At 40.8% G+C, this 27,528-nt stretch overlaps 3 protein-coding genes and 3 long non-coding RNA genes across 13 annotated transcripts in view; 4 read left to right on the forward strand and 2 right to left on the reverse strand.

The window, feature by feature from the left end:
* Positions 1-3,311, reverse strand: part of mapk11 (mitogen-activated protein kinase 11) — a 12,212-nt gene extending 8,901 nt beyond the window's left edge. Inside the window, exon 1 of one of the 4 annotated variants that reach the window (XM_025057364.1) lies at positions 3,039-3,311. In XM_025057364.1, the coding sequence (XP_024913132.1) occupies positions 3,039-3,151 (113 nt within the window). In that variant the 5' untranslated portion in view covers positions 3,152-3,311. The remainder of the gene's footprint in view (positions 1-3,038) is intronic. The other 3 variants (XM_025057366.1, XM_025057365.1, XM_008315942.3) reach the window with 3 other exon arrangements.
* Positions 3,312-3,759: 448 nt separating this feature from the next.
* LOC103382960 (FYVE, RhoGEF and PH domain-containing protein 4-like) lies at positions 3,760-14,765 on the forward strand. Its single transcript, XM_025057488.1, has 17 exons — positions 3,760-3,985; positions 5,663-5,809; positions 6,117-6,606; positions 6,684-7,128; positions 7,220-7,365; positions 7,954-8,110; positions 8,700-8,838; positions 8,946-9,004; positions 9,332-9,475; positions 9,814-9,986; positions 10,101-10,131; positions 10,237-10,320; positions 11,052-11,177; positions 11,257-11,391; positions 11,568-11,714; positions 12,203-13,814; positions 14,572-14,765. Exons 1-16 carry the CDS (start codon positions 3,862-3,864, stop codon positions 12,458-12,460), a joined length of 2,805 nt encoding a protein of 934 aa, XP_024913256.1. The 5' UTR covers positions 3,760-3,861; the 3' UTR covers positions 12,461-13,814; positions 14,572-14,765.
* Positions 12,544-22,901, reverse strand: LOC103382959 (protein LCHN-like). The gene is made up of 9 exons (XM_008315939.3): positions 22,137-22,901; positions 19,975-20,074; positions 19,636-19,794; positions 18,269-18,425; positions 18,026-18,164; positions 17,702-17,833; positions 17,473-17,623; positions 16,202-16,270; positions 12,544-15,462 (listed from the first exon to the last, which is right to left on the reverse strand). The coding sequence occupies exons 1-9, from the start codon at positions 22,564-22,566 to the stop codon at positions 15,267-15,269; spliced, it is 1,533 nt and encodes a 510-aa protein (XP_008314161.1). The 5' UTR covers positions 22,567-22,901; the 3' UTR covers positions 12,544-15,266.
* LOC103382956 (uncharacterized) lies at positions 15,341-16,947 on the forward strand. 2 transcript variants are annotated; one of them, XR_521968.2, is made up of 4 exons: positions 15,341-15,475; positions 15,560-15,998; positions 16,158-16,250; positions 16,907-16,947. It is a non-coding gene; the product is annotated as an uncharacterized LOC103382956 (long non-coding RNA). The 2 variants fall into 2 exon arrangements; XR_003050281.1 differs by having other exon boundaries at positions 15,460-15,998.
* On the forward strand, positions 17,003-17,851 carry LOC103382957 (uncharacterized). The gene is made up of 3 exons (XR_521969.2): positions 17,003-17,056; positions 17,456-17,546; positions 17,691-17,851. It is a non-coding gene; the product is annotated as an uncharacterized LOC103382957 (long non-coding RNA).
* Positions 17,868-21,729, forward strand: LOC103382958 (uncharacterized). Of its 4 annotated transcripts, none has more exons than XR_001760426.2 (6): positions 17,868-17,919; positions 18,034-18,175; positions 19,375-19,546; positions 19,963-20,422; positions 20,907-21,013; positions 21,105-21,729. It is a non-coding gene; the product is annotated as an uncharacterized LOC103382958 (long non-coding RNA). The 4 variants fall into 4 exon arrangements; XR_001760425.2 differs by having other exon boundaries at positions 18,034-18,155; XR_001760427.2 differs by having other exon boundaries at positions 18,037-18,155.
* Positions 22,902-27,528: the final 4,627 nt, after the last annotated feature.

A 27,528-nucleotide genomic window follows, 5' to 3' on the forward strand; every position in this document is an offset into this window, starting at 1 on the left:
GTGACAAAGGCTGGAGATCAGCGGTGACAACGTGAGACCGCAGCTGTGTGGAGGAATCTAAAGAAGGAAGGACTGACGATTTGGCCCAGGGGTCTCAAACTAGGGGGCTACCAGTGCCATCAGTGTCTCATTGTTAGTTTATTTGAAGTCCTGTTTACCAGCGGTCCCCAAGAACCGGTCGGCCGGTACCAGCAGTTACTGTGGACCGGTGATACCGCACCAGCGTTGAAGAATCGTTAAATTAAAAAAAAAAAAAACATCTTTTTTATTCTGTTAGTATCAGAGTCTGAATGACCTTTGACCTGTTGTTTTTGACAGATTATCTTTGAATGAAAAGAGTAAAGGGATAAGACAGGATTCTTTTGAAATGAAGTAAATTAGTAAAACTGAAGTACATTTTTTTCACTACGGCCCAGTAACAAATGACCTACGGACTGGCACCAGTCCCCGGACCGGGGGTTGGGGACATATTCTTTTATTACTAGAACAAAAACGTTGCCAAAACAGTTCTCGTCTCAAATCTCAGAACATCTCAGTAAAGAACTGCAGTACAATTGAAATCCAGTGTGGGCCACATGTGGGAGGTTCAAGGGCTGGAGGTGGCCCACGAGCCAGGAGTTTGAGACCCCTGATTTTACCCATTGCTGGTGTTGAAAATTAAAGTTTGTTTACGATCAGAGGGTGAAGTTTTCTGTTGATAAAATAATCTAGCTCAGACATGGGCAAACTACGCCCCGTGGTCCAGATACGGCCCACTGGGCTTTTCTAATCTGGTCGGCCAAACACTGGTACAGGGTTTGGTAAAGACTGATTACAAATGTCCCTGTAAGTTTTAGGTTTAATCTTGAACAACTTCCTACTAAAGTTCTCGACTTTCAGGTCAGTTTTTATATTAAAAAAAAATGTTCTTATCGTACGATACGGTTTTTATATTAAAAAAAAATGTTCTTACGATACAATACGCAAAGTGACACCAAATTCTCTGATAGTATTTTTTTTTTCTTAAACCCAGAAACAGAGACACTGAGCTGCTGTAACTCGACCTCAAATATTGACAGGTCCAAAAACGACCAACAACATCATCTTAAAGGGTTTGGACTAAACCTCGTACTAAAAACTGTCCCTCAGATCCTGTCCGTCCCAGTGAGAAGCTCAGCATCTTCATCTTCATCTTCGTTCTTGTCTTTGTCTCCTCCTCAGACCGCGTCACCGTCTGTGAACCAGACGTCACAGCACATCTCACTACCTGAAACCTGACCTTTGACCTCTCCTGCTGCTCTCAGAACCTGACGCCGTCTGTGGTCACCGACTGGAACTCGCTGATGCTGATTTACTGTATACGACGGCAAAGTCTACAAATAGGGACGTACGCAGAGGCGAAGCAGGAAGCTAACTCTGTGACACATCCACCAGCTGCTGACTGCACTGAGTGTTTTCCACCCCCCCTCCTCACCCTCCTCACCCTCCTCACCCCTGTGAGGAAGGAGCTTTCGGCTGAAGTTAAATGAATAAAAAATCAATGTCCAGATGAGAACCTGTGCTGAAACAATTATTATTTATCACTGACGGACGAACGGATAATTAGGACGGTCGACTGACGGACGTCACTGGATCTTTGTAGAAACTGGACGGGGTCGCAGCCCTTTTTGATCTGAACTATTCTCTCCTGAACTAACGACCAATCAAACTCGGACTTTCATTCACTCATCGTTTTGGTCTGGAGCCAATCACAGGGGTCAAAGAGCACGACCATGACCCTGGTCAGTCGTCATCAACCATACAGTCAGTGTGGAGTAAAGAGTGTGTTTGGATTAAGGTATAAACACACACACACACACACACACGAAGGGTGAATATCCAAACAGAAAGACCACCGGGCATCAAACCTCTGACCTTCTTGCTGTAAGGCAGGTACTAATCACTCCTCTACCGCCTGACCCATGAGGTGGAGTTGGAAACAGACTACAGCTGATAGGTGTGTGTTGTTATGAATACAGTGAGTTCACACACACACACACCCTCCCACCTCCACCCCCTCCACCACTGAGTCAGTACTGACCCAGTACTGACCCAGCAGATGCCGAGCCACCGCTGTGGACCAGGATGACAATGCACCTGCAAGAACTCACAATGACCACAGGAGGAACCCTTCATCCGAGCCGACGTGCGCGCTGCTCTGAGCCGATGCGTCGTCATCAGCGGTCGGTAACTGCTGAGGCTGGACAGCCTCGCCCCTCCATCCACCACACACACACACACACACACACACTCTCTCTCCCACCTCCACCCCCTCCACCACTGAGTCAGTACTGACCCAGTACTGACCCAGCAGATGCCGAGCCCCCGCGGTGGACCAGGATGACAATGCCCCTGCAAGAACTCACAATGACCACAGGAGGAACCCTTCATCCGAGCCGACGTGCGCGCTGCTCTGAGCCGATGCGTCGTCATCAGCGGTCGGTATCTGCTGAGGCTGGGCAGCCTCGCCCCTCCATCCCCCACACACACACACACACACACTCTCTCTCCCACCTCCACCCCCTCCACCACTGAGTCAGTACTGACCCAGTACTGACCCAGCAGATTCCGACCCACCGCTGTGGACCAGGATGACAATGCACCTGCAAGAACTCACAATGACCACAGGAGGAACCCTTCATCCGAGCCGACGTGCGCGCTGCTCTGAGCCGATGCGTCGTCATCAGCGGTCGGTATCTGCTGAGGCTGGACAGCCTCGCCCCTCCATCCACCACACACACACACACACACACTCTCTCTCCCACCTCCACCCCCTCCACCACTGAGTCAGTACTGACCCAGTACTGACCCAGCAGATGCCGAGCCACCGCTGTGGACCAGGATGACAATGCACCTGCAAGAACCCACAATGACCACAGGAGGAACCCTTCATCCGAGCCGACGTGCGCGCTGCTCTGAGCCGATGCGTCGTCATCAGCGGTCGGTAACTGCTGAGGCTGGACAGCCTCGCCCCTCCCTCCACCACACACACACACACACACACACTCACTCACACTCACCACACCGATCCATAGGCTCCCGATCCCACCGGCGTCAGGTTCTGGTACCGCTCCGGTACCTCCCACACAGTCTTGTTGAGCTCCTGTCGGTAAAATCCGGGTCTAGCAGACATTTCTACACAGACGGTGAAAGAAATGAAGTGAAGGATTGTGGGACACGGCTACGGTAATTAGGACCAACGGGGTGGGCCGCTGCCTATTCTGACGAGAGACACTGCTGCTGCACACCACCCCGGGCCACTGACAGCCAGGCTCTCTCTCTCTCTCTCTCGCTCTCTCTCTCCTCCTCCCTCACCCTCTCCCTCCCTCCCTCGCTCCCCTGTTCTTCCCTTTAAAAAAGTATATATATATATATATACACGTATTTGCCTACGTTTTTTTTATTTGAACAGATAGTTTCATGCATGTCATTTGTGAATCCTGTTGCTTTTTTTTTTTTTACAAATGCAGATTCAACGCCCCCTGTCTTCACGTTATTGACATTTACTAACCAACAATAATATAATAATTTTATAATTCCTAACTCTATTTCTAAACCTCGATGTTTCGTGTGTGGTCTATAGATAAAAGTTATAATTCATTTTTGAAGCTTTTTGATTTGAGGATATTACGTTCTCTTAATTCTGGGCATGCAATATTACTTTTTGTCCACTTGATGTCGCCAAAGTATTGGCGCCAAAAGACCTTTTGCCTTTTCATTGGTTCAAGTTGTTCAGTGTTGCTTTAACAGCTGTGCACTGATTGAGGAGGGCGTTAGTGACACGTGAAGCGGCGTAGCACCGGACAGTCGCTGTGTTCGTCGGTTTGTTTTCGTCGGTGAACAATGTTCGACCTGAAGAAGAGGAACAGTCTGACCCTGAACAGCAGCAAAGAGGTGGAGGAGTTCAGGAGAGTAGCGGTCAGACGGAAAGCTAAAGCTGCCGAGGTGGAGTGTGTCTCACAAACAGGTGAAGCCATCACAAGGACCGGGGCTTCGGTTTGCTGCTGCTAATGCCGGGCACCGAGATGCTAGGTTTTTACCAAAACATTAACGGGAAACACGAATTTGTTACATTAGCTCCGACTGCTTTAGTTGTAGATCAAATGGCAGAGATGCTGAAAAGGTGAAGGTCTAGAAGACTCCGCCCATCGACACGATATCAATAACAATACTCGATACTTCCTATATCGATATTTCGGTTCATCAGTTCGTGAGTACCTTTTGGACGGTGAAACATAAATTCAACATAATAGAATATGAAAGTCTGGAGTTTCAAATAATTTTTAAATCATTAGGAGTGATTAAAAAATACAAAGAAATTAAAATGGCTATCAAACAGTTTATTTTCAGTTTGATTAATCGCATGTTAGCTGTGGTGGCGGTCGTGATTAATCATAATTGTTATCACAATCATGTTTATTTAGAGGTAACAGATTTTATTTGTAAATTGTCAAAATGATGACATTCATATGGAGAAATATCAAGAAAAACATGTATGTATATATATGATGTATGAATATATGTATATATGATTATATATATATATAGAAAAAAACATTTTGCTTCCACCATCTGACTAAAAACAATACTTTTTTCTTATGAATTTAAACGATTAATTTGGACGGCTCCAACTGCTAACTAAGTTCATATATGGCAACGATAAACGATTAACTCCAGGCCAAGTTACTGGTTAACAGTTTGGACCCTGGTGTATTTTAGACTTTAATTGATTCAGTATTTGATCAGTCAATAAACAACTGTTTACTGGTGTTCAAAGTCCTAAAATACCTCTCTTCGTTCAAATGTAAATATTTGAAGTCAGGAAACCGTAAAGCTGTGGAGCGTGGACAAAACAATGCACGTGAGGGATTAATCACATGACGGGTTAATCAGTAGTGTACATGGACAAAACAATGCACGTGAGGGATTATTCACGTGACGGGTTAATCAACTAAAATCAATAGTGTACAGTCCTCGTGTGTGTGTGTGCATTCTCTCACCTAACCTGTAGGGTGAGGCGCTATCTCTGAGAGACGATCAATGTGGCATCAAAGGTTACGAGTCTATGAAGAAGAAGAAAAAAAAACAGAATTGTGAAAGGAGAAGTTCTGCGCTGTTGAGAAAGTGGCCACACAGAGTTGTCCACGTGACACACACACACACACACACTTGTCTAAACTTCAGAAGAACTCGGTTACACGACAGGCTGTGGCCGAAAAACGTAACCTGCAGGTAAGATAAGCTGTGGTGACGCGACGACCTGAATAATGCATCACAGCGGGGAAACGTGGCGTTAAAGTTGATTTGATTTGATTTATTTTTGTCAAGTTAAGTCGTTGATGAATTTTTTCACGTGTGTTGAGTGACAACTTAGTCACAGCTGGGTTTCTTTTTTTAAAACGGAAGGTTTTCCAGAAAGTACTAGAAGAAAAATGTGCCTGAATTTACGAAAACATGCCTTTTTTTTTTGTTTATTTTTTTAAAGGTTTATTGCCACAAACATTAGCATGTGGTCCAAGTATGAATTCCAAATTATTGTCAATCCACAAATATTTAAATACTGTTAATTTAAATGTCATGTCAAATATCTTGACAGTCGATTGAATCAGAAGTTTATTTTTTGTTTTTGTATTTTTCCTACCAGTGAGCAGTGGGGTTGACGGCACATACAGCTGCATCCACGCTTGTGATCGAGTCTGTGGCTCCGAACTCCTGTGTGAGAAAGACGACAAGAAGAGTCCGCCTCAACAGTTTCCTTACAAACCTCAAGGTGGCGCTGAAAAAACACAAGGTATAAAATACAACTTGAACAAAATTAATTCTCCCGTGCTGCTGTTTAATTACATCACATATACAGTATGTATATATGTGTATATATGTATGTGTGTATGTATATATGTGTGTATATATATATATAAATATATGTATATTTATACATGTATTTATATATATGTGTATATGTATGTATGTATATATGTATATATATGTATGTATGTATATATTTGTATATATGTATATATATGTATATATATGTATGTATATATGTATGTATGTATGTATATATATTTCAGCCTAACTTGCCTCTCATCTCTGGGCAGCACTTCCTAAACCGTCCGACCCCCAGAGTCCAGGTCTCAGTCCGACGTCGGTGAAAACTCCTCGACACGTTGAAGATGACCACAGTCCAAACAGACACTCTGCTCTTTCTGTTTGTATCAATGCAGCGAATAAGTGTTTAATTTCCCCACAAGGGGGCAGCTGTGTTTCTAATGGAGTATTTTTAGCACAAAACCTTACCAGCAGCCCCATATCAGGAGTTCAGAGTCCAGGAAAGAGGGGTTTTCAGTACTGTAGCCCCCTCAAGGAGGGAGGACCCAGCCCGGCCAAGTTGTCCCCGAGGAGCCATAATCTCCTGTCGGGGAAACTCCGCACCCCGAGTCCGGTCCAGGGGAGGATCGGAAGCTACAGCCCCAGCAGGAAGTCTAGATCCTGGTTAGGACTTAACCGAATTTCAAGTGGGAAGATGGAAGAAAACAGGAAGAAGTCTATAAGTGTGCCTGACCTGATTGTGTACCTGGACGACAGCAGGTAGGATTGGATTATTGAAGTAAAAATGACAAATTCAGAGACATACATTTCAAATATCCATGTGTTTCTACCTGTAGGATTCCCAGTGAAAATCTGCGCTCCTCTCCTCAGACACTTCTGGAATCTTCTAACAGCAGTGGACCGGCCATCACCATAAACCTAGCCGCGAAACACAAACTGAATCAAACCACCGACGAAGGCCGTCTGTCGACCAATGGTGTAGAGCGGTGCAGAGAGTGGCCTCTGACGTCTGGGAAAAGAGCGATGGACCAGGAGGGAACAGGCAAAGAACCAGCAGGAAATCTTGCCAAGGTTTCCTGTCACTGGGCTGATTCTCCTCTAGAGGGCGGTATCATCGACAAAGATCTCGTCGCTGATCAAAAAGACAAGGAAAAGATGGAGGAGAGCGCAGAAGTCCAGCCTAAAGACGATGAGAACGTCGAGCAGAAGTTGTTCAGGATAGCCACGGAACTGCTGCACACCGAGAAGGCCTACGTAGCACGGCTCCATCTGCTGGACCAGGTCAGAGCTGCCACGACTTTGTGCTATTTTTGAAAATATAAAGATCTGCTCAGGGATGAAACCGTGTTAATTCCTCTGAATATCGACACAGGTTTTCTGCCAACGCCTGACGGAGGAAGCAGGTCGAGGCTCATTTCCTGCCGAGGTGATAAAAAATATTTTCTCCAACATTTCCTCCATCTACTCCTTCCATAGTCAGTTCGTGCTGCCTGATCTGGAGAACTGCCTCAGGCATTGGTTAGTGCACACAAACACAAACAGACACGTCTCAAAATGCTCAAAATATTATTGCAAACAGTATGCAAGATAAATCTGCCTGTCTGCCTCAGGCATTGGTTAGTGCACACACACACAAACACAAATAGATTTTTTTACATCTCAAAATGCTCAAAATATTACTGCAAACAGTATGCAACATAAATCTGCCTGGTTTTTGCCTCCTTTACATTTATATATTGCTACATACATTTGCATGCTCACCTTATGGTTAACATAATTGTTAAACACTACATCCACTAGTGGGCAGTGCACAACACTGCCCCCACTATTTCCTGTGGAAAGTAGAAGAACTTGATATACGTACAGTATATTGGAGTATTTGCTGTATGTTTCAAAATGACCAGACTTCAAAGAAAACACACTTCAAAATTAGAGTCATACTACTTAGAAATACTGCAGTACTCTGTGAACTGATGAGAGAGTAAATGAGGTAGTACTAGATGGTGTCAGAAATACATAAATAAAACATTTCACACCGTGAAGTACAGTTATGTCTCCTTTTATATTTTGATACCTTTTTTTTTCCACCTTTTCTCCGACCCTAAGGTCAGAGCGACCAGGCCTGGGTCACGTCCTGGTCCAGCACGCCCCCTTCCTCAGGATGTATGCTGACTATGTCAGAAACTTCGACCAGGCCATGGAGCTGGTGAGGACCTGGACCGAGCGCTCCGCCGCGTTCAGAAACGTCATCCTGGACGTCCAGGTGAGGCGCCGTCGCCGCTTTATTTACCGTTGTTTGTTTTCAATGCACCAAAGCAGTGGTTCCCAACCTTTTTTTTTGTACCCAGGACCGGTCGGCCGGTACCGACCGTTCCTGCAGAGCAGTTGTTGAATTATCAATAAGGATCATTAAATTTTCAAAATAAAACATTTTTTTAGACTTCTGTTAATATTGCAGTCTTAATTACTTTTCACAATATCTTTTAATGACGAAAGTAATACTGAGTGGATACTGATTTTCTTTGAATTAAGTAAATTAGTAAAAATAAATAAACTGTTTCCCACTGTGGTCCAGTACCAATTTATCTACAGACCTGTACTGGTCTGTGGATCCCTGCACTAAAGCAGTGGTTCTCAAAGTAGGGGGCACTAGGGCAAAAATATGCAAAAACATCTTTCTTCAATTCCTGTAGTAGTACTTCCAGTGTTGTGTTCAACTAAACAGATCCAGGAGTGAACTGAAACTACAGGATTTTTTTTTTTGTTTTTTTTAAACCTTTCTGTCCTGTGTTCAGTGCTGCCCTCTGCTGCCGACACAGTATAATGGATGTACTGCTCTGCTGTGTTCTCAGAGTCAGGAGGTGTGTGGCAGCCTCACCCTACAACATCACATGTTGGAGCCCATCCAGAGGCTCCCACGTTATGAGATGCTGCTGAGGGACTACCTCAGAAGACTGCCCCAGGAGAACCCCGACTACGAGCTAGCACACAGTAGGTACCCGGTACCAGAACTTCATCTTCTTCATCTTCATCGACTCGTTGGTCTCTGAAAGATCATCATGGCTGACGACACCCTGCTTTTGTCCCCCTTTGCCCAGAGTCCTTGGAGGCCATTTCCATGGCGGCCACCCACTCAAACAGCGCCATCCACAAAGCTGTACGTTACTACATCAACAATTATTAGTTAAATTTATTACTGCGGTCAATATTATAGAAATAAAATAATACACAAGTTCATTAACTTAAAAAATGGATTAGCTGTGGATTAATTGAGATGAATAAGGAGTAATTCAGATAAAATGTTTCTTAAAAAAAAAATTAATATTTTTTTCAGGTTTTTTCAAAACGTTTCAGGTGAAATGTTTCAGGAAATGTTTATGTATATTTTTTTCCCCCCATGTCCCTTCAGAGGACTTCAGTGTGTATCGTTAGACACACATCAGTCGTCAGCTGACGTCTTGACTCCTCGTGTGTTTCCCTGCAGGAGAACAGGAAACGCCTTCTGGAAATCTATGAGATGGTCGGAGAGGAGGAAGTGGTCAATCCGACCAATGAGCTGCTTCGAGAAGGTCGTCTCGTTAAGCTCGCCGCCAGGAACACGTCTGCGATGGAGAGACACCTGTTCTTAGTCAGTGCTGGTGTCAATTCTGAGATAAATATATACACATATATATGTATATGTATATATATGCTTATATACATATATTAGCTTATATGTATGTATATCTATATATGTTTTTATACATATTAGTATATATGTATGTATATCTATATATGTTTTTATACATATTAGTATATATGTATGTATATCTATATATATGTTTATATACATATATGAGTATATATGTATGTATATCTATATGTATATATGTTTATATACTTATATGAGTATATATGTGTGTATATCTATATAGGTATATATGTTTATACATGTATGAGTGTGAGACAGGACACTTTTGTCCACAGTTCAACAACTTCCTGCTGTGCTGCACGCCGAGGTTCTGTCTGGTCGGGCAGCGTTTCACCGTGCGCTGCAGAATCGGCGTGGACGGCATGCACGTGCAGCAAACCAACAACGAAGACCACCCGTTCACGTTTCAGGTCTCGGGAAAGGAGAAGACCCTGGAGCTGCAGGCCAGGTCTTTTTAAACTCCATGTATTTTATATATTGGCTCTGACGTCTTCATCTGTCAGTAAGATTTCCTACATCTTAGATTTTCATTTTTGACTTTTTTTTTATTTTTTTATTTAAGCTCTGAACAAGACCGTGACGAGTGGATTAAGGTACCAGGGAAGATTCTGCTGTTTGGTCCGGTGGATCATTCATTCGTTACATGGAATGGAATATGAGATGAAATAGTGCTGAGTCATGTTCTGTCCCACGTCCAGGTGTTTCAGGAAGCCATCGATCTGTTTCAGAAGAAAAATGAAACCTTCAGGTTGGCAGCCAAGGAGTTTGCTGTAGAAGAACCAGTGAGTACTTTACTAGACGAACAAAGTTACTTTAATGTACGGCTTTTCGCGTACCAAGAGTACAAATCACGCGTATTAAAATACAGCAACACGGAACGACAATGTTCAGTTAATCGGATTATTAAGATAAATATCCACAAAGGCCACTGTGTGAGATTATATAACAGTTCACCTGCGTCTTCATCAGACTTCTAACAATCTACGGCCCTGAAATGACCCCCATAATTCAACGCAGGCGTGACGTCACGCGGTGTGTTTACGGAAGTAAATATGGCCGCTATACCTGACGGCGAGTTAGATCAGTTTGGAAGTAGTTGTACTGTCGATGTCGGTCAGTTTGATCACGTTGCCGAAATAAAAAAACAAAAACAGAGAGACTCGTTTTTCGTTCCCGGCATTTGAGGTTATGCCACCGTTGTTGTTATCCCAAGTCCGGGGAGCGAGTAGAACTCAGACTATCTTGTCCGTTCCCCGCTCGCTTGTGTTCGTCCATTATTTATATTTTATCTTTCGTTCACAGTGTCATAAAAATATGGATCATATATGGGAAAACATTAATGGATTCTGTTCACGCTTGCCTGCTGTATTATCGTAGTTTAGGTAAATCCCCATAACCGAAGGGGAAGCACATTTCTGCCTTTGCCACTAGAGGGAGCCAAATACGGTTTCCGATGCGCTGTTCAGAGTTTTAAAGTTTAAAGTTGGCCTCTCTGGTGTCGCGTTTGTTGCAGCTCGGGGAACTTGGGAGACGAGCCCCTCGCTGGATTAGAGATAACGAAGTGACGGTGTGTATGAAGTGTCGGGAGCCTTTCAACGCCCTCACGAGGAGACGACATCACTGCCGAGCCTGTGGCTGCGTGAGTGAGACAGGAGGCTTTTCTACTTCCCGTCATTTAAAGAAAAAGAAAAGACGATTATAATAGTGTTGTTTTCTAGGTGGTGTGCTGGAAGTGTTCAGACAACAAAGTGGCGTTACAGTATGACGGTAATAAGATGAATAAAGTGTGTAAGGCCTGTTACTCTGTGCTCACTGGTCAGAGTGGGGACAGCGTGGAAAGAAGAACACAGGAGGTGAGCCTGGATATAATTTTTTTAATAACATCTTTGCCTTTTGTCCTGTTTTACATTCCGAAAATCCTAAAACTAATTTGGTTATTCTTTGGATTCTTTAGTGTGATTGATTTATATTACAGTGCAGTACTGTGCATATATTTCAGCCATACATTTACTTCACATTCTTCTTCCAGTCTGAAGAATCCTCAGTGTCTGGTGATGTTCTTGTGAGTGGTTTCCTGGATCACGCCGAGGCCGACAGCCCTGAGAACTGGCAGCAGGTCTGGACTGTTCTGACAAAGACTGAGCCCCCGGTGGTTCACCTGTACACTACACCACAGGTATGGATAATGGATTTGTGTAAGTTGACCTGTAGTCATAGGATGTTGGCATCAGTTTAGAGCAGTTATCATCAACTGGCGGCCCACGGGCCAAATCTGGCCTGCTGGACCATCCAGTCCGGCACACGACTGGATTCTAAATAAACATCAAATACTGATGTTAGATAAAAAACATTATTTTTATTTCATTTCATCAGAGCGTCTAGAGCCCGTACTGCAGTTGGTGAACCCTGGTCTGGACACTGTTCTTTATTTTTAACCCATGAAGTTTTACTAATATTTTAAACAAAAACAGTTACTTACAATTTTCAAACTTTAAGGATATCTTGGGTCATTATCTGTCAAATATTTTAGTCTTTTCACTTGTCATTTCCTGTTATAAATCAAGATGTTTTTGTTTCAGATTTAGTTGCAAACGTTGACCCTTTACACCTGAAAGTTCACAAATAAACAAACTGCATCTGTTTAATTCACCTTTATGTTTCCAGGATGCTCTGCCGCGGCTCAGAATACCTCTGACGGGCTGCAGTGTGGAGGACTCCTGCGAGGAGCTGCAGGGTCAGCCGTGTTTCAGGTTAGAACTTCCTAAAACCTGTCACGTGTTCTCCTGCGACAGTGTGGACCTGAAGCAGCGGTGGCTGACCGCTCTGACCGTCGCAGTCACTGATAGGCCGCCCGCCTGCCCATCGATTGGCTCCAGTGGTGAGGAATTAATTTTCAGTGGTAACAAGGAAAACCACTCCTGAACAATGAGCTGCTGTGTTGATTTTAAAACATTGGGTTTTTAAATGACTGAAATGCAAATATGACATTCAGAAGTGAGAAGGGATTTCTCCAAAGTGGCTGTGCACTTTATTTCAGAAATGAGTTACAGTAAAATAAATAAAAGTGAAAGTTGTTTTTTTTAAAACGTGTGTTTGACTACATTTTCAACTACAAGAGTGTGCACTCTGTACATGTGGAAGGTGCTGTGTGAAATGAGATGAAAAAGTATTTCAAGATACAGAAGTGAACATGTCTTATGGATTTCAGGGACTGGCATTGAAAACAGAACAATTCCTTTTAAAAAAACAAATCATCAGATCCAGTATTTGCACATATGAATACAGCATTAAATATTTACACTGATACATAAACATTAAAACAATATTTAATCAATTACTAAAATAAAATGATATAGGAATTTACTTATACCTGTTTCAAATGGGGTAATTAAAAAAAACATTTAAACATTTCATAAATGACCTATAACGTAACGGTAAAGTTTTCTTTCTTCCTTTACTCCAGCAAAAATACAATTCGCTGTAATTTAAAGCCTTATGTCCTCCTTGTGGTCAAAATAATTATTGCACAATTGAAATGTAATTATATATTGTGGAATTGCGAAGAAACGACTTCGATCATAAACTTCACATTTATACCTTTTTACCAACAGAACCTGACCCGTCTTGTGGTTGTTCTATTCCACTAAAAATGGTTGGAAAAAAATATGGCGTAGTTTTTAAATCTTCTCCCTGAACTCTATTATTTCATATGTTCTAAGTACAGTATTTTAAAAGCTGCAATATTTTTAAATTATTTAAATAATTGAAATATCTGCTTTTCATGTACATTTTCGTCCTCTCTACGGTAGCAAGTCAGGATGTATTGAACGTTTGCTGTTTTTCTTTTTTTATTAACGTCATTTCGTTTTCTTCATCACGGATGCAGTTTGTTATTTATACAGACATTAAGTGTCCCGGATGTTGTCGAAGATGACGGCAGTTAACGCCAGCAAAATAATTAACATATCCTCGAATCAAAAACGAGCAAACAAGAACGCGCACGTGGGACAGGTAGAGGTAGCGTGCACGCAGGTGTAAAAGACAAAACATGATTGGCTGGTTTTTCCAGTAGGTCCAACCAGTTTTGTGAGTGGGCGGGCTTTCATTGGATTTCTACAGGCCGGATGAAAAAAAACAAACGGCCGTCTCTTCGCCTCACATTGAGCCAAAGTGTTCTATTAAAAGACAACATTGAACTGTCAATGCACACGGCGGGTTTAATTACTAAAAATGGCATTGGGAGGAGAGTTTAAAATGTATTATTTATGTGTTTTCGGTGAGTATATAAATCCCGGAAATGACGTTTTTTTAAATTGGAGTACCAATGTAGCATTGAAGGTAGCAGTAGAGCTAATCCGTAAGACATTCAAGTTCCCGTGAATGTAAATCCTTTAGGACATCGAAGGGTGGTGTAATAATAACGAAAACGAACTTATAAAGAAAACATCCACTTAACGTCACCTTTACCTTGTACATTTTTGATAGTGTACAAATTTGTGTAAGTAACCTTTGATACCCCCCGGTGGTCAAATGAATACTGTTTGATTGAAACGTCAATAATCATCGATGAAAACGCTTAATTATTTTTTTGTCTTTGTTTGATGTTGTTTTTCATTTGCTGAATACATACGTTTATGACCAAAAAATAAAACATTTAATGTGATAATAACTGAATCAAAAATTGAGGATATAAAATAACTCTCATCTCAATCATTAGCATCATTATTTTGGTCGGTCTGGTTATTTCATACTTAAAGTTCCATGGCTTCAGTCTGACACTCCCTTTCCCAAATGCAAATAAACCTGTGATCCCATGTTTAAATAAGGCAGTAGAAATATAAACTGGCCTGGTTTGAGCGTTTGCCAACATCAGGCCCACGTCTAAATTTGAATATCATTTAGTCTTGTTCACGTCCACACAAGATTGCATGTTTGAAATGTCTTCTGTTAAATGCATGTGGATGAAGTGAGTGCACGTCATTCCTTGTGTCTGCCTGTTGGTCACACATAGATGATGTTCTATTTGGTTTCAGCACAGACAGTGTGAAAATGAGATGAGCCAAATCCTGGTCGTTGTCTGACTAAACAGCAGCAGTTACAGACGTACATCTAAGCGACAAAGGTAAAGACCTGTTTAAAGTTATTTTTGGCCCTGATTTTGATACAGAATGAGATGTTTGAATGCAGCATCTGATACTAGGAATACAACACAGCAAAAAAAAAAAAAGAAGAAAGAAAAACAATCACGCCCCATTTCACATAATGCATCCTTATTCCAACAGACTCTACTCACAAGGGAGGAGATATTTACAGAAAGGCCGTCACTCTCTCATTAATTATTTCACCAAAAGTGTCCAAACTATTTAGCTCCAGCTCATTAAAATGACGCATCTGAGTGCTTTTAAGTCCCTCATGAAATCCTACTTTTGGTAGAAAGTTGCATATTTCCTTCAGTTCTCATTTGTTTCATACTTATATAGTAAAAGGCTTGGTGTTCACTCTTACCGTTGGTCTTGCCATTACCTTAAAAAGGACAAGAACCACGCTGGATCAGATCGGGGGAATGTACAATTAAAAACAAAAAAAAAATACCAGAGACGTTAAGGAGCTCCACACAGTCCTGGAGACTCCACGCAGCCAGTGGTGCAGCAGGTGGAATTGGCTCAAGGCAAGGCAGGCCACTCCTTGTTGAAAATCAGCAGTGATCCCAGAAGCAGACAGCTGCCTCTCAGCTGCAGCAGAGCTGATCTGACACCAGCAGGGTGTCGTAGCCGTAGACCTCCAACAGGTGGAGCAGAAAGAGCCGGTCCCCGTGAGGATCCAGACCCATGGCTCTCACGCTCTCCTGTGTCAGAGTGGGGTCGGGGCTTCCTGCCACTTCGCCCAGGGTCTGGAAGATTCGATTGTTCTGCTCCAAGAAGAACCTGAGGAAGTGGAGTTAGTCATTTAACAGATTTGATTATTTTCTACAGTCTACGAGTCTTAAATGTATTCATTCATCTTCTTCTGTATCCCTGTCAGGGTCACTGGGGCTCCAGCGATTCCCAGACATCGACGGGCGAGGGCAGGATAAACCCAAAAAATCAACCCAATTTTTCATGTCATATAATAATCACTTTAAGGAAAATTAATCAATCTCTGTTTAACCAATTTTATGACAACTGGTAGTAGGAAAAAGTGACAGGTTCTGGTACTTGCTTAACTTTCCATAGTCCTGAAGAGGCAGGAATTCGAACCCAAACCCGACCTGATTAGCAGCTAGGCTGGACCTGACTTGCCTGTTCCTGAGCCAAACACACCCCACCCGGGGTGCTGTTGGTCCTGTTCAACTGTGCCTGTGTACTTACAAAACAGGACTCTGTACAGCAGTACCATTCAGACATGACTGAGGCGGCCCCTGTGTGTTTTTAAGAAGCAGAGGCGGGAACAGGAACTGCGCACAACATGGGAATGTCATCAGGTGACGAGCCACCCAAACACACAAACACGGTCATGTGGAGCTGATAGTTTCAGTCAAGAGTTGTGGGAAAAAAAGGTCATGGGTTCGAGCTCAGAAGCTACGGTGATAAGTTTGTGACAAAAATACTGATTTTTGTTTTTTTTCCAAATGGTTGGACAGACGTGAGCTGTTCACTGGCCGTGGTAAATAAATGATGTACTCACAGAATAAACAGATCCTCCTCACTGGACACACAGTCGCCATTCTCCTCCTGTGAGTACAACAGAATCTGCCTGTACACACACACACACACACACACAGACTGTCATTAAAAGTGTTAAAGTAACAGTGGGGGTCTTTACTATTTTTTAAAAAACCTCAAACACAGCTGATATTGATTTGGTCTTTTCAGTGGCAGAGTACTCTCTGACTCATCTTCACATAGTACTGTCTACTTGGGTCAAATACAACCATGACTATGGAGTTTTACTGCCAACTCAGGTCCATTGAGTATATGAAGAATTCACTGTCATCCTGCTAATATTTATTTTTATCCCTACATTACAAAAAAACACCCAAAATGTTACTTGACACCGATGGTCGAAAATGAAACTTAATAGTTGACCCAGTGTCATGTTCTGAAAACCGATACAGGAATCCCTGTTTCCCTAAACGGACGTTTTTAGGCTCAACATTGTTAATTACAACACTGTAGTTCATTTCAGTACCTTCCAGTGGACTCACCACCCGCAGGAAGGTTTGGGGGGGTTGGTACGGTGCAATGTGATTTGGGTGGCGACTGCTGCCCCCGCGACCCGGTAACGGATAAGCGGATGAAAATGGATGGATGGATGGATAGTTCATTTCAATGGTCTGAAAATGTTATTTATTCACTGCAACTAATTTGAATTTGTTCATCTATGGGACAGTGACAGAACAACTACAACTACTACTGGGTGGCAGCAGATGGCTATAAAAGCTGAAAAACAGAGAGAATCAGATCTTCATGTATGTCTTTCTTCAATTCCTGCGAGTATATTAGTGATGTGTTCAACTAAACAGGACCAGGTTTCACACCGGTAAGTAAATTGAAACTATAAGATGATTATGTTTCATTACATATAATTTTTGTGACATTTTTATTTTGTAGGGTGTCATGGGATTTTTTAAAAGTATAACCAACCCTGTATAACTGTTTGTGGTCCTCATTATTGAGATCAGTTCTCCCTCTGGGTTTTTGTTAAAATAAATATAGTGGAAACAACACATTACTGCTTTTAATTGACTCCAGAGAAGACAAGAAAAGCAACAGAATAATAAGTAACTTGAATAATATGATTTTGTGTTTGTCATTAGGCAAAAAAAAAAAAGAAAACGCTGATAAAGTGGCTACGCTTGAAAAATAACCCACTGATTTAATTAAAAAAAGATAAATCAATGTAGTTGATTGATAATTCAAATAATTATTTAATTTCCAGGTGTTTGTGTAACAAACCTCTGCTCCGTAAGTTTCCGATACTTCTCCCGGTCTGCAGTGCTGAGGCGAAGCAGAGGCTTCAGACCGTCTCTGTAGGTTTTTACATTCTGATTGTCTACGTACACGTCGTACAGATCTTTCTTTTCTTCAAAGATCTTCTCAGTAGTGCCTGCACAAAAAACAAAAACACAGGACGTGTCAAATTCTGGATTCATTTTTTTTATGTGTTCTTCCAGCAGCCACTTACATGCTACATATGAGAGCTCATTCTCCAGGGCGCTGATGTCAGCCACATTGACATAGAAGAAGGGCCGAAACTCAGGCAGAGCAACGCTGACCCCAGGGAGGGAGATGTTGGCCAGGCAACAGCAGCAGTAGACTGAGAGGAGGAGGAGGAGGAGGAGGAGGAGGAGGGAGGAAGTAGACGAAGGACGCAGGAGTGTGGGAGAGGAGGAGGAGAAACAGGTGAGCTCTTTCATGAAGATGTACCTGGAAAAATGTGTGTGTGTGTGCACATACAGTACATAATGTATACTGTATACATGTCTGTGTGTATGTACTTGTTTCCCACCTCTGTAGCAGACCACACCCACAGGAGGAGGAGAGAAGATGAGGATACGTCTACGCAGCAGGGCCAGTTTCCAAAGCACCATGATCTGCTCACCAAAGAAGCGAATGAACTGGGACATACAGCCAGCCGGGTGTGTGATCTGGTCCACAGGTGTTCACAGAGAAGAGGGGGCAGTGAGTTAGTTAACCTGGGATTTAAATGTAAAAAAGAAAGTGGAAAAAGAGATGGCACGTTTGTTCCTACCTTCATCTCGGGGTGCATGCCGTTGTTCATTGCAGCCCCCCAGGCGATGGTAGGACACACATTAATAACTCCATCCCCACTGGGGGGCAGGAGAGCTCTCTTGTCCTCATAAAAGGCCTCCAGAGGAGAGTAGTGGCCCGGGTTGTGGAGTTGGAGCCTGAATTTGAAGAGAAACACTCAAAGGTCACACAAAAGTCTGCACAGTTTTTTTTTTTTTTTTTTTGAGCCACAGCACATATTTCACAAAAATCATCACAAAAATCCAACAGCAGGCAACCAAACAAAAATGTCACAAAAATAATACAAAATGAGATATAATTTATCTTCTGGTAAGAAGCCTAGTCCTGTTTAGTTGAATACAACACTATATATACTCACAGAAATTGAAGAAAGACACACACACTCCTTCAACCGGTCGGTAAATAAATAATAGTGAAATTCTGTCATCATCCACGACGTGATGAAGTGCCATGACACAGGGTTCGTGAATCACTTACTTGACGGACGTTTTTAGGAAATTAGGAAATCATTTTAAAGGAAAGTGAAAAGTGAAATATATAACGGTCAGTGTCAAAATGCCGAATCCTACAAATTATTTATAGCTTCTTTTCATCTGTTCAAATACCGTCTGAGAGAAAGGACGTTCAGGCAGTTGGCCAGTGGAGAGAAAGGAAACATGATGCATTACACTCACACTAAATAAAACATTAGATGCAGACACACAGTAATGCAATGCTAACGTGTGAAACGCTTGCCTGCCAAACGTGCAGTAATCTATGCAAAAAAAAAAATTAATTCATTCTGCAAATGATTCCTTGGTCATTGTAGCTGCTGTAGTTAAACTGTCGACATAAATCAACAGTATCCGGAGCGTGTATTTTATTTCCAAATGTGCTTCAACTCATCTGTAGTAAAGATACTGCACAGGATACAGGCTGGATCACTTTGACCTTTTCCTCCACCTGTAGGTCAGTCGTAGGAGAAACTAGCATCCAAAAAGCTGCATAGTATCGGAAAACTATTGTGGTTATACTGATTACTGTACAGATGAATTCCTTCAGCTGTAAATCGACGTCTCTACATCTTAATTACCTCTTTCCCAACAGATTGCGCCTTATGTAAGACACAGATCATTGCTACTTAAGAATCAGCAGAGCAGCATGAGCTGAGATGAGTAAGGTTGCTGCACTGGAGGCCAGAGAATCATGGGAAGCTGAGAGAACGGGAGAACTGTCCAAAATGAGATGGAACACTGGAGTACGCAGGCCAGGGTCAAAGGTCAGTGCAAATAAAAAAACACACACACAAGTCTCCTGGTTTTGGTCAGTGCTCATGTCAGCTGAGTTACAGACACCGGCTCCTCTTACCTGACCTGGTGCTCCAGGAAACTCATGTAGCGGTACAGCAGAGTGTAGGAAGGAGACAGAATGCCCACCGACTTCATCCTTGCCCCCCTTTCCACGGTGCTCTCCACCGCCATGTTGGCAAAGCAGGCCAGGCCGAAGTAGCAGCCTTTACGGAAGTAGCTGTGAGAAGAGAGAAGGCATGAGTCGAGAAAAACAAAGACCCTGCCAGATGGCGGTGCCAATTTTCTTTTTTTTTGCCTGGCAACATTATGTCATTTGGAAGATGACGTTTAGAAAAAAAACCCACACACAACACTCTGAGTAAGCTCCCTCTGCTTGATTTTTCAGACTTATTCTTACATGAAATCGGTGGTGACTCGGTGGGAGCCGCTGGCAATGGCTTTGAACTCCACTCCCTCCAGGTCCATGTCTTTGGGCAGACACCACTCAAGCATGTTTCCTGTCACACACACACACACACACATGAAAACATCAGTAATAAAACACACATACACACGCGACGTGAGGAGACAATTCCACTAACACCGGAAGTGTGTTTGCATCATTTCATGAAACTGCCCGCGCTGGGAGGCCATTATGTGTCAGTTGAGAGAGAGAGAGAGAGAGAGAGAGGCTAAAGTGGCAGCTGAGCAAATATGGTCTGATGGGAGCAGAGAGTGTGACTCAGCCTGTGTGCTGTTCAATCTTATCACCAGCTACAAGTATCAGAGCGTGGACTCACTGCAGAAATGTATCACGTTTTGGCTCCAGGTCTGTGCCTTCCACTGGCTCCATCAGTCACCTGCAGGTGAGCAGTTACTCTGACGGATCTGACAGCTGTGACTGACCTTAAGTATCACGCAGTATCAGTACTGAAGGTCTGTGCTTAACGGAAACAACGGAGTACAGAGTACAAGCCGCAACCCAATGCTAGGTTCCATAGCTGTCTTAAACTGTATCATGTAAAAATATACATATATATATAAATATATGTGTGTAATGACGTAAAATACTAGTAAATTGAGATTGTACATGCTCTGTATCATGTAAAAATATACATATATATAAATATGTGTGTAATGACATAAAATACTAGTAAATTCAGATTGTACATGCTCTTTTTTTTATCCAGTTAACTTCTTTGTAATGTCCTTGTTTGTCTCCTTCAGTTCTGTCACATTTTCTGCCCAAAACATTAAAAACTGGGTCATCACAAAACTGGTACAACCCATGGCATTGTGGCTTTGTGAGAAAAAATGTGACTTTATTTTTTTTTTTCTTCTGATTTTCAGATTCTACAAACCCTATTCTGGTGTCTGATGACCCAAAAAACTGGACTTTGAGCAGCTTCGGAAAATGAACTAAAGAGCGACGTTGACCGTGTGGCTTTTATAACCAGGTAACAGGTAACAGCACCAGTGATAGTCTGCCAGTGACAACTATGACATTATTTTAACTTGACTTGTTCTGTCGTTTCTCCTTCTCTGCAGATATTTACCGCCTCAGACTGTTTTCATTGATGATAATAACAATTAGCAGAAACACAGACTGCACTGCACAGCTTTTGACCAGGCACTTAAAGAAACTCATAAATATGACCAGATCACGGCTCCGGCTTTTGTGTGTCAGACCTGCAGTCTGTAAAATGATGAAGAGCCCAGCTCCACCCTGCAGGAACCTCCCGTGTAATCTAGGCAGCTTCTTGACTCCGTATGTTTGGAGAAACACGATTGGCTACAGTTTCACAGGGGGCTCATCCAGTCTTTAAAATGCCCCTCGTTAAAAATTAAAGAGCTGCGCCGCAGAAACCAGCTGATTGAGTCGCATCCCTAACCTCGGCCTGACATTTTTACACGCCAGCTCATCTAGTGATGCTACAGTGGAGGCATGGCTTTTAATCATGACTGTAAACCTGTCTTCAACGGGGGGTTCATGACCCTTAGGGGGGCCCTGCGTATGTACTGCAAGGGCGTTGGAAATGTTTTGGTTGATTAAACGATTAAAAAAACATTTCTTTAATATTTTGCCAGTTAAAATATTAACATTAATGTACGACCATGTGTTTGCATAGCTTAGTATGAAATGTAAAAAATCGGTCGCCCTATTGAATATAAAATATAACATATACTGTCATAGCTTAGTATGAAATGTAAAAAATCAGTCGCCCTATTGCATATAAAATATAACATATACTGTATATTATAATATATATATAACATTTTTCACTATTTAGTATATGTATATATAGTAGGGGTCTGTGTTTCATCTCGGTTTGAGGGTCAGTGGTCTGAAAGGTCAGGAGAAGCCACACCTGTAGAGGACTGGCTCTGCAGACGTGCATCACGTAAGGCCTCGTGCACAGAAAACATGTTGAATTTAAATATGAATTCTATTCTTCTCTTCCTCCTTTTTTAACTCGTAAACTCATTCTTACATACAAGAACACCGTGAATGCCCTGAAATACGTTAACACTTGGTGCAAATGCGTTCTGTGACAAGTACTTAACAAATACGTGCCCCACCTGATCTTGTGTTAAACGTCACAACAAAAACCGACACAATCTGGTCCCTTTCTTCCCATTTCACCATTCTGTCTTCCGACGACAACTCCCTGCTCCCCGAATCCGGCTGATACTCCTGCTTATGCGGACGCAGCCCTTCGTCTGTGTCCACCGGGTTGATGGAGGTCGTGGGCGGGGTGCTGCAGCCGTCTGAGCCGGAGACAGACCTGGAGGGAATGGGACCTCCTGGACCGCTGCTGCTCCACCCAAACACCGGCGCGGAGCATCCTGAGGTGGCACGGCCGTTGGAGGGGCTCGACAGTCGGTCTTTGGCGTGAGCTGCTGCCGCCGCCGGTGGTGCAGCAGCAGCTGCTGCACTCTCATCGTTCTTCTCCGCGGACGGAACCTCCTCCCAGTCCAGCAAAGGAGCTCGATCTGACCGCTCCACCATCCTGTCAGCCGGCGGTCCCGCCTCGTCTCACAGTCTCGCCGCGGTTTGTTAATGATGTCTCAGCCGACGGGCACCAGGATCCATCCGTGGATAACCTCCGGAATCTCAAAACAGTTCCCGCATTGTCCTAAACTGTGAAAAACATTTGTACCGAATTTCGTTCTTTAGAATAGGCTTGAAATCCTCCCAGTCTGGTGTGATCATAAATTTGGTGCTGCTCAGAGGACGGTCCTTCGTCTAATGCGAGTTGCATTCAAAGCTGCTCCAGCAGCCGCTGTCGCTGTCCCTTCACTACCAGAAGCTGTGGAACGTCTGAGAACACAGTTACGTTTCGTCTTCTTGAATGCGCCCTGCGCCACAGCGTTGTGGTGAACAGCGTCTCACTACGCGTAGTTTTGAGAGAAAATATTAACAATTCTGTAGCAAATCACATCGGTACTACTCTAGACATCACCACTAAGTTCTATTTCAGTATTCAAAATGTAGGTTTTAAGGAATTATTGCACAATTAAATCACACAATCTGCGTTTTGAACGTTCCGAAACATGCTGCGTTCATGTACTATCGGAATTTAGAAGTATTTGTTGCTGTAGTTCACTATACTACTACATTATCATTAAAAGACATCCAAGCATGTCCCTCGTACAATTGCTATTTCGACCTTCGACCTACTCTATAAAGCATGAAACAGTTTAATTTACTTAAAGTCTACTCTTACGACCAAAAGTCTTTTGACTAATACTAACAATAAGGTTAGTTTAATTTACCGTTTAAACCTATATGTAAATTACGCGCTAAAATGTCTCACATTAAGTAAATCTCACATTAGGAAACTAATCAAGCTTTTAGGTCGAATGTCTCTTTAATATAAATTCAATGTTACCGACACCCGAGGCCTCAGACTATTTGTGGTAGATTTAACATAACAGCAATGTTCGATTAAAAACATGGTTAGATGAGTTTTACAAATAATATAATATTATATAAGGAATCAATTCGCTCTTCGTCTCACGTTTAATCTCCGACGTCAATACGAATAATTTGTAATTCCGATAGTTAGTGAAGGCAGCACAAATCCAAGCGAGTTTTGATGACGCCATTCAGCGACACGTCACCCATACGGAAGAAGAACTTGTCAGTTGGGCAGAGGGTCCGAGCTGATCACGCTCTATCTACATTTTTGCGAACGACAGCACAGTCCTGACAATATGGGTAAGTGTGGGGATTTGTAGTGCATACAGTTGTCTTGTAATTTTCCATCTGTATCGGCAATCTGCATGTGTACAGACAGAAACATTTACCGGCAAAAGCCCGTGATTTTCAGTTGAGTGGATGCACTATTTTCTGGCTAAGCTAAACTCGGCTAACTCGCCTATTCAGACAAGTGGAAATCGTAATTATTTGTAAACTTGTAGATTTAGGATTTATACAGTAAGATTTAGATACTGTAAAATCGTTCATGCTTAGGATACGTCAGAAAGTTTACAGTTACATACAACTAGTAACCAAGATAAACCTCATCCCGGTCCATCATCAATGAAAACGGAAGAAGATCAACTGTCAAATATCCGACCGTAAGAAGAAGTTATATTTTCAGTGCCGTCAACACTAACCAAGACCAGCATTTGTCAGATATAAAAACGATCATTAATTAAAAATGTTGTCTTTTAACTGTTATGCTTTTTTCCAGGTATGTGGTTTTCTAGTCTCTTCTCAGGCCTTTTTGGCTCCAGGGAAATGAGGATTTTGATCCTTGGTTTGGACGGCGCAGGAAAAACCACCATCCTGTACAGACTACAGGTTGGAGAAGTGGTCACTACAATACCCAGTAAGTGCAACCTCATTTTATTGTCTCATTTATTGTTTCTGTCCTTTTCTCTCATCCACATTATTCCTGACAGTTGATGCTTTTTTTCTTCATTATTATGTTGTGTAGTTGAAATATTTACCTTATGGCAATGACATGTGAATTTGCATGCTGTGCCAAACAAAGACGAATTCCAGTCCCGTCGACATTCCTCTATGACACTTGACCCTGATGCCTGTAAGACAAGTTTTACCAGGTCTATTTAAACATATTCAATGACTCCTAATGGAGAGTCATATTTTCTCTTGTTGTCACACCTCAGCTCATCACAACCAAAGTTATGTTGCTGTGAAAGGGCGTTATATAAACAATGAGTACAATTAATACCTGGTAATACTTGTTTCACAAAGTCAGTCTATTGAGTCAGAAGTCAGGGAACGTTTAGGTTTTCATTTTGCTATGGGATGTAAGTTAAACCTATAGAAAGGAGGTAATTTAAGCCTCTCTTACAAAAGGAGGTAATTCAAACTCAAAAGTAACTTGTGGTATTTTCTACATCTTCCATCACAGTTATGTCTGAAGAATAAATTGAGAGCATAGTGTCTCTCAGCTTCTTATTTCACAGGAATGTTTACAGATTAATTTATTCAGTTACTCATGCATGTTGTCAAATGTATTTGACTTTGTTCAGTTCCGCCACATTGTCTGAAAGGATGTAAGATTGATGTATTTATCGCTTGTAGACAAATTGAAAATTTGAGGTCGTTTTGTAAATGAAAATTTTCCATTTTTTTATGTGTCAAATTTAATCAAGAAATTACAGTTCTGTTTACAACAACAAGAAGAAATACTTTAACACCACATCTGAGTGCATTAAAATGCTATGGTTGTGAGTGCACGTTTAAATCTCCACCTAAGTACTACTTTATATGTAATTGCCTTTTAATTAGCTGTTATTATTCTTCTTTTCAAAATGTTGTAACAGTTCATACACAATGATTAATTGTTGATTAAAATTTCTAATAGAAGCGGCTCTGGAGTCGGGTCAATATCTGAACTTTAGCTTCTAGAGGTCAGAGTGGAGAAAGTGAAGTCAGAATAAGCTGTTTAAATAAAACAGGTTAGGTTAGTGGAAACAAGTGTCTCAAAATATTTGTTCATATAATGGCCGGAGTAATGAAGGAAGGAAGGAAGGAAGGAAGGAAGGAAGGAAGGAAGTAAAGTGAACTGCTTGTCATTGTGACACAGCACACCGCTGAACACATAATTATTTTTTTTTAAATGTTATCTAAATGCCCTAATTTTATGAGAAACATGCAGGAAAAGATACATTTTTGAAAAATAATTTTACAAAAATGTTCAGTTATTTTTAGTTTTTGACCAAAAATTACATGATAAATTCACATTTTGACCAAAAGTTTTATCAAAAAATTTTTTCTAAAAAAGTTCTCTTGATACCCTAATTTTATGAGAAACATGCAAGAAAAGATGCAATTAAAAAAAATGTTTTGAAAAGATAACATTTTTAAAAATAATTGACAAACTTTTTTTGTCAAACCTTTTTAGTTTTTGACCGGATATTAGACAAAAAGTTCACATTTTGACAGAAATACATTTTATCAAAATTCTATATTTTTTGTTTTAAATTTTTTTCTGAGAAAAAAAATTGTAAACATTTCTCAAAAAATGTCTTTTCTAAAAATAAAAAAAAACTTTTTTTAATTTTCCAAAAATTATATACATTTTTTCAAAAAGAAATTCTAAACTTGTTTCAAAAGAGACATTTTCTAAACATTTAAAAAAAAAAAAACTTTTTTTAATTTTTCCAAATTTTTTTCAAAACGCGATTTTTCCTAAAAATTTCTTACATTTTTAAAAAAAGATTTTTTTCAAAAACATTGAAAAAAAAATTTTGGTTTAAATTTTTTTTCTCAGACATTTTTGAAAAATAATTTTACAAACATTTTTCATCAATTTGTTTTTAGTTTTTGACCAAAAATGACACAAAAAGTTCAGATTGTGACATAAAACGTTGTACAAAAAAAATTCTAAAAAAGTTCTCTAAATGCCCTAATCGTTTGAGTAACCTACAGGAAAAAATAACATTTTGAAAAATAATTTTACAAAAATTTTCGTCCATTTTTTTGTTTTTGACCAAAAATTACGACATGTTCATGTTTTGACAGAAAGTTTTATTTAAAAAAAAAATGCAAAAAATGTTTCATAAATTCCTAATTTCATGAGAAACATGCAAGAAAAAATAACATTTTTGAAAAATAATTTTACAAACATTTTTCATCAATTTGTTTTTAGTTTTTGACCAAAAATGACACAAAAAGTTCAGATTGTGACATAAAACGTTGTACAAAAAAAATTCTAAAAAAGTTCTCTAAATGCCCTAATCGTTTGAGTAACCTACAGGAAAAAATAACATTTTGAAAAATAATTTTACAAAAATTTTCGTCCATTTTTTTGTTTTTGACCAAAAATTACGACATGTTCATGTTTTGACAGAAAGTTTTATTTAAAAAAAAAATGCAAAAAATGTTTCATAAATTCCTAATTTCATGAGAAACATGCAAGAAAAAATAACATTTTTGAAAAATAATTTTACAAACATTTTTCATCAATTTGTTTTTAGTTTTTGACCAAAAATGACACAAAAAGTTCAAATTGTGGCATAAAACTTTATATAAAAAAAATTCTAAAAAAGTTCTCTATTAGCCCTAATTTTGTGAGAATGCAGGAAAAGATAACATTTTAAAAAATAATTTTACAATCATTTTTGTCAAGATGTTTTAGTTTTTGACCAAAAATGACACGAAAAGTTCACATTTTGACAGAAATTTTTAAATGAGAAATTTCTAAAAATGTTTTATATTTGCCCTAATTTTTTGAAAAAAATGCAATAACAGATAAAATTTTTGATAAGATTTTCGTCAATTTTTTTTTGTTTTTCACCCAAAATGACATGAAAAGTTCACATTTTGACAGAATATTTGTTACAGAAAAATTTCAAAAAATGTGCTATAAATGCCCTAATTTTCTGAGAATCATGCAGGAAAAGATACAATTTTTAAGAATAATTTTACAAACATTTTCATCAAGATTTTCTAGTTTATAACCAAAAATGACACAATAAGTTCACATTTTGA

The sequence above is a fragment of the Cynoglossus semilaevis genome, chromosome 8 (assembly GCF_000523025.1).
Source record: "Cynoglossus semilaevis isolate Cse_v1.0 chromosome 8, Cse_v1.0, whole genome shotgun sequence".
NCBI lineage: Eukaryota > Metazoa > Chordata > Actinopteri > Pleuronectiformes > Cynoglossidae > Cynoglossus > Cynoglossus semilaevis.

Bases quoted from the DNA above. Each gene is read 5' to 3' on its own strand.
- LOC103382960 (XM_025057488.1), top strand. From the start codon at position 3,862: ATGTTCGACCTGAAGAAGAGGAACAGTCTGACCCTGAACAGCAGCAAA. The intron at 6,607-6,683 runs GTAGGATTGGAT...TTCTACCTGTAG, and splicing joins GTGTACCTGGACGACAGCAG to GATTCCCAGTGAAAATCTGC. The intron at 10,132-10,236 runs GTACCAGGGAAG...TCCCACGTCCAG, and splicing joins ACCGTGACGAGTGGATTAAG to GTGTTTCAGGAAGCCATCGA.
- LOC103382959 (XM_008315939.3), bottom strand. From the start codon at position 22,566: ATGGTGGAGCGGTCAGATCGAGCTCCTTTGCTGGACTGGGAGGAGGTT. The intron at 20,075-22,136 runs GTGGGGCACGTA...TGTGTGTGACAG, and splicing joins GACGTTTAACACAAGATCAG to GAAACATGCTTGAGTGGTGT. The intron at 17,624-17,701 runs GTAAGTGGCTGC...TTTTTTGTGCAG, and splicing joins TGAGCTCTCATATGTAGCAT to GCACTACTGAGAAGATCTTT.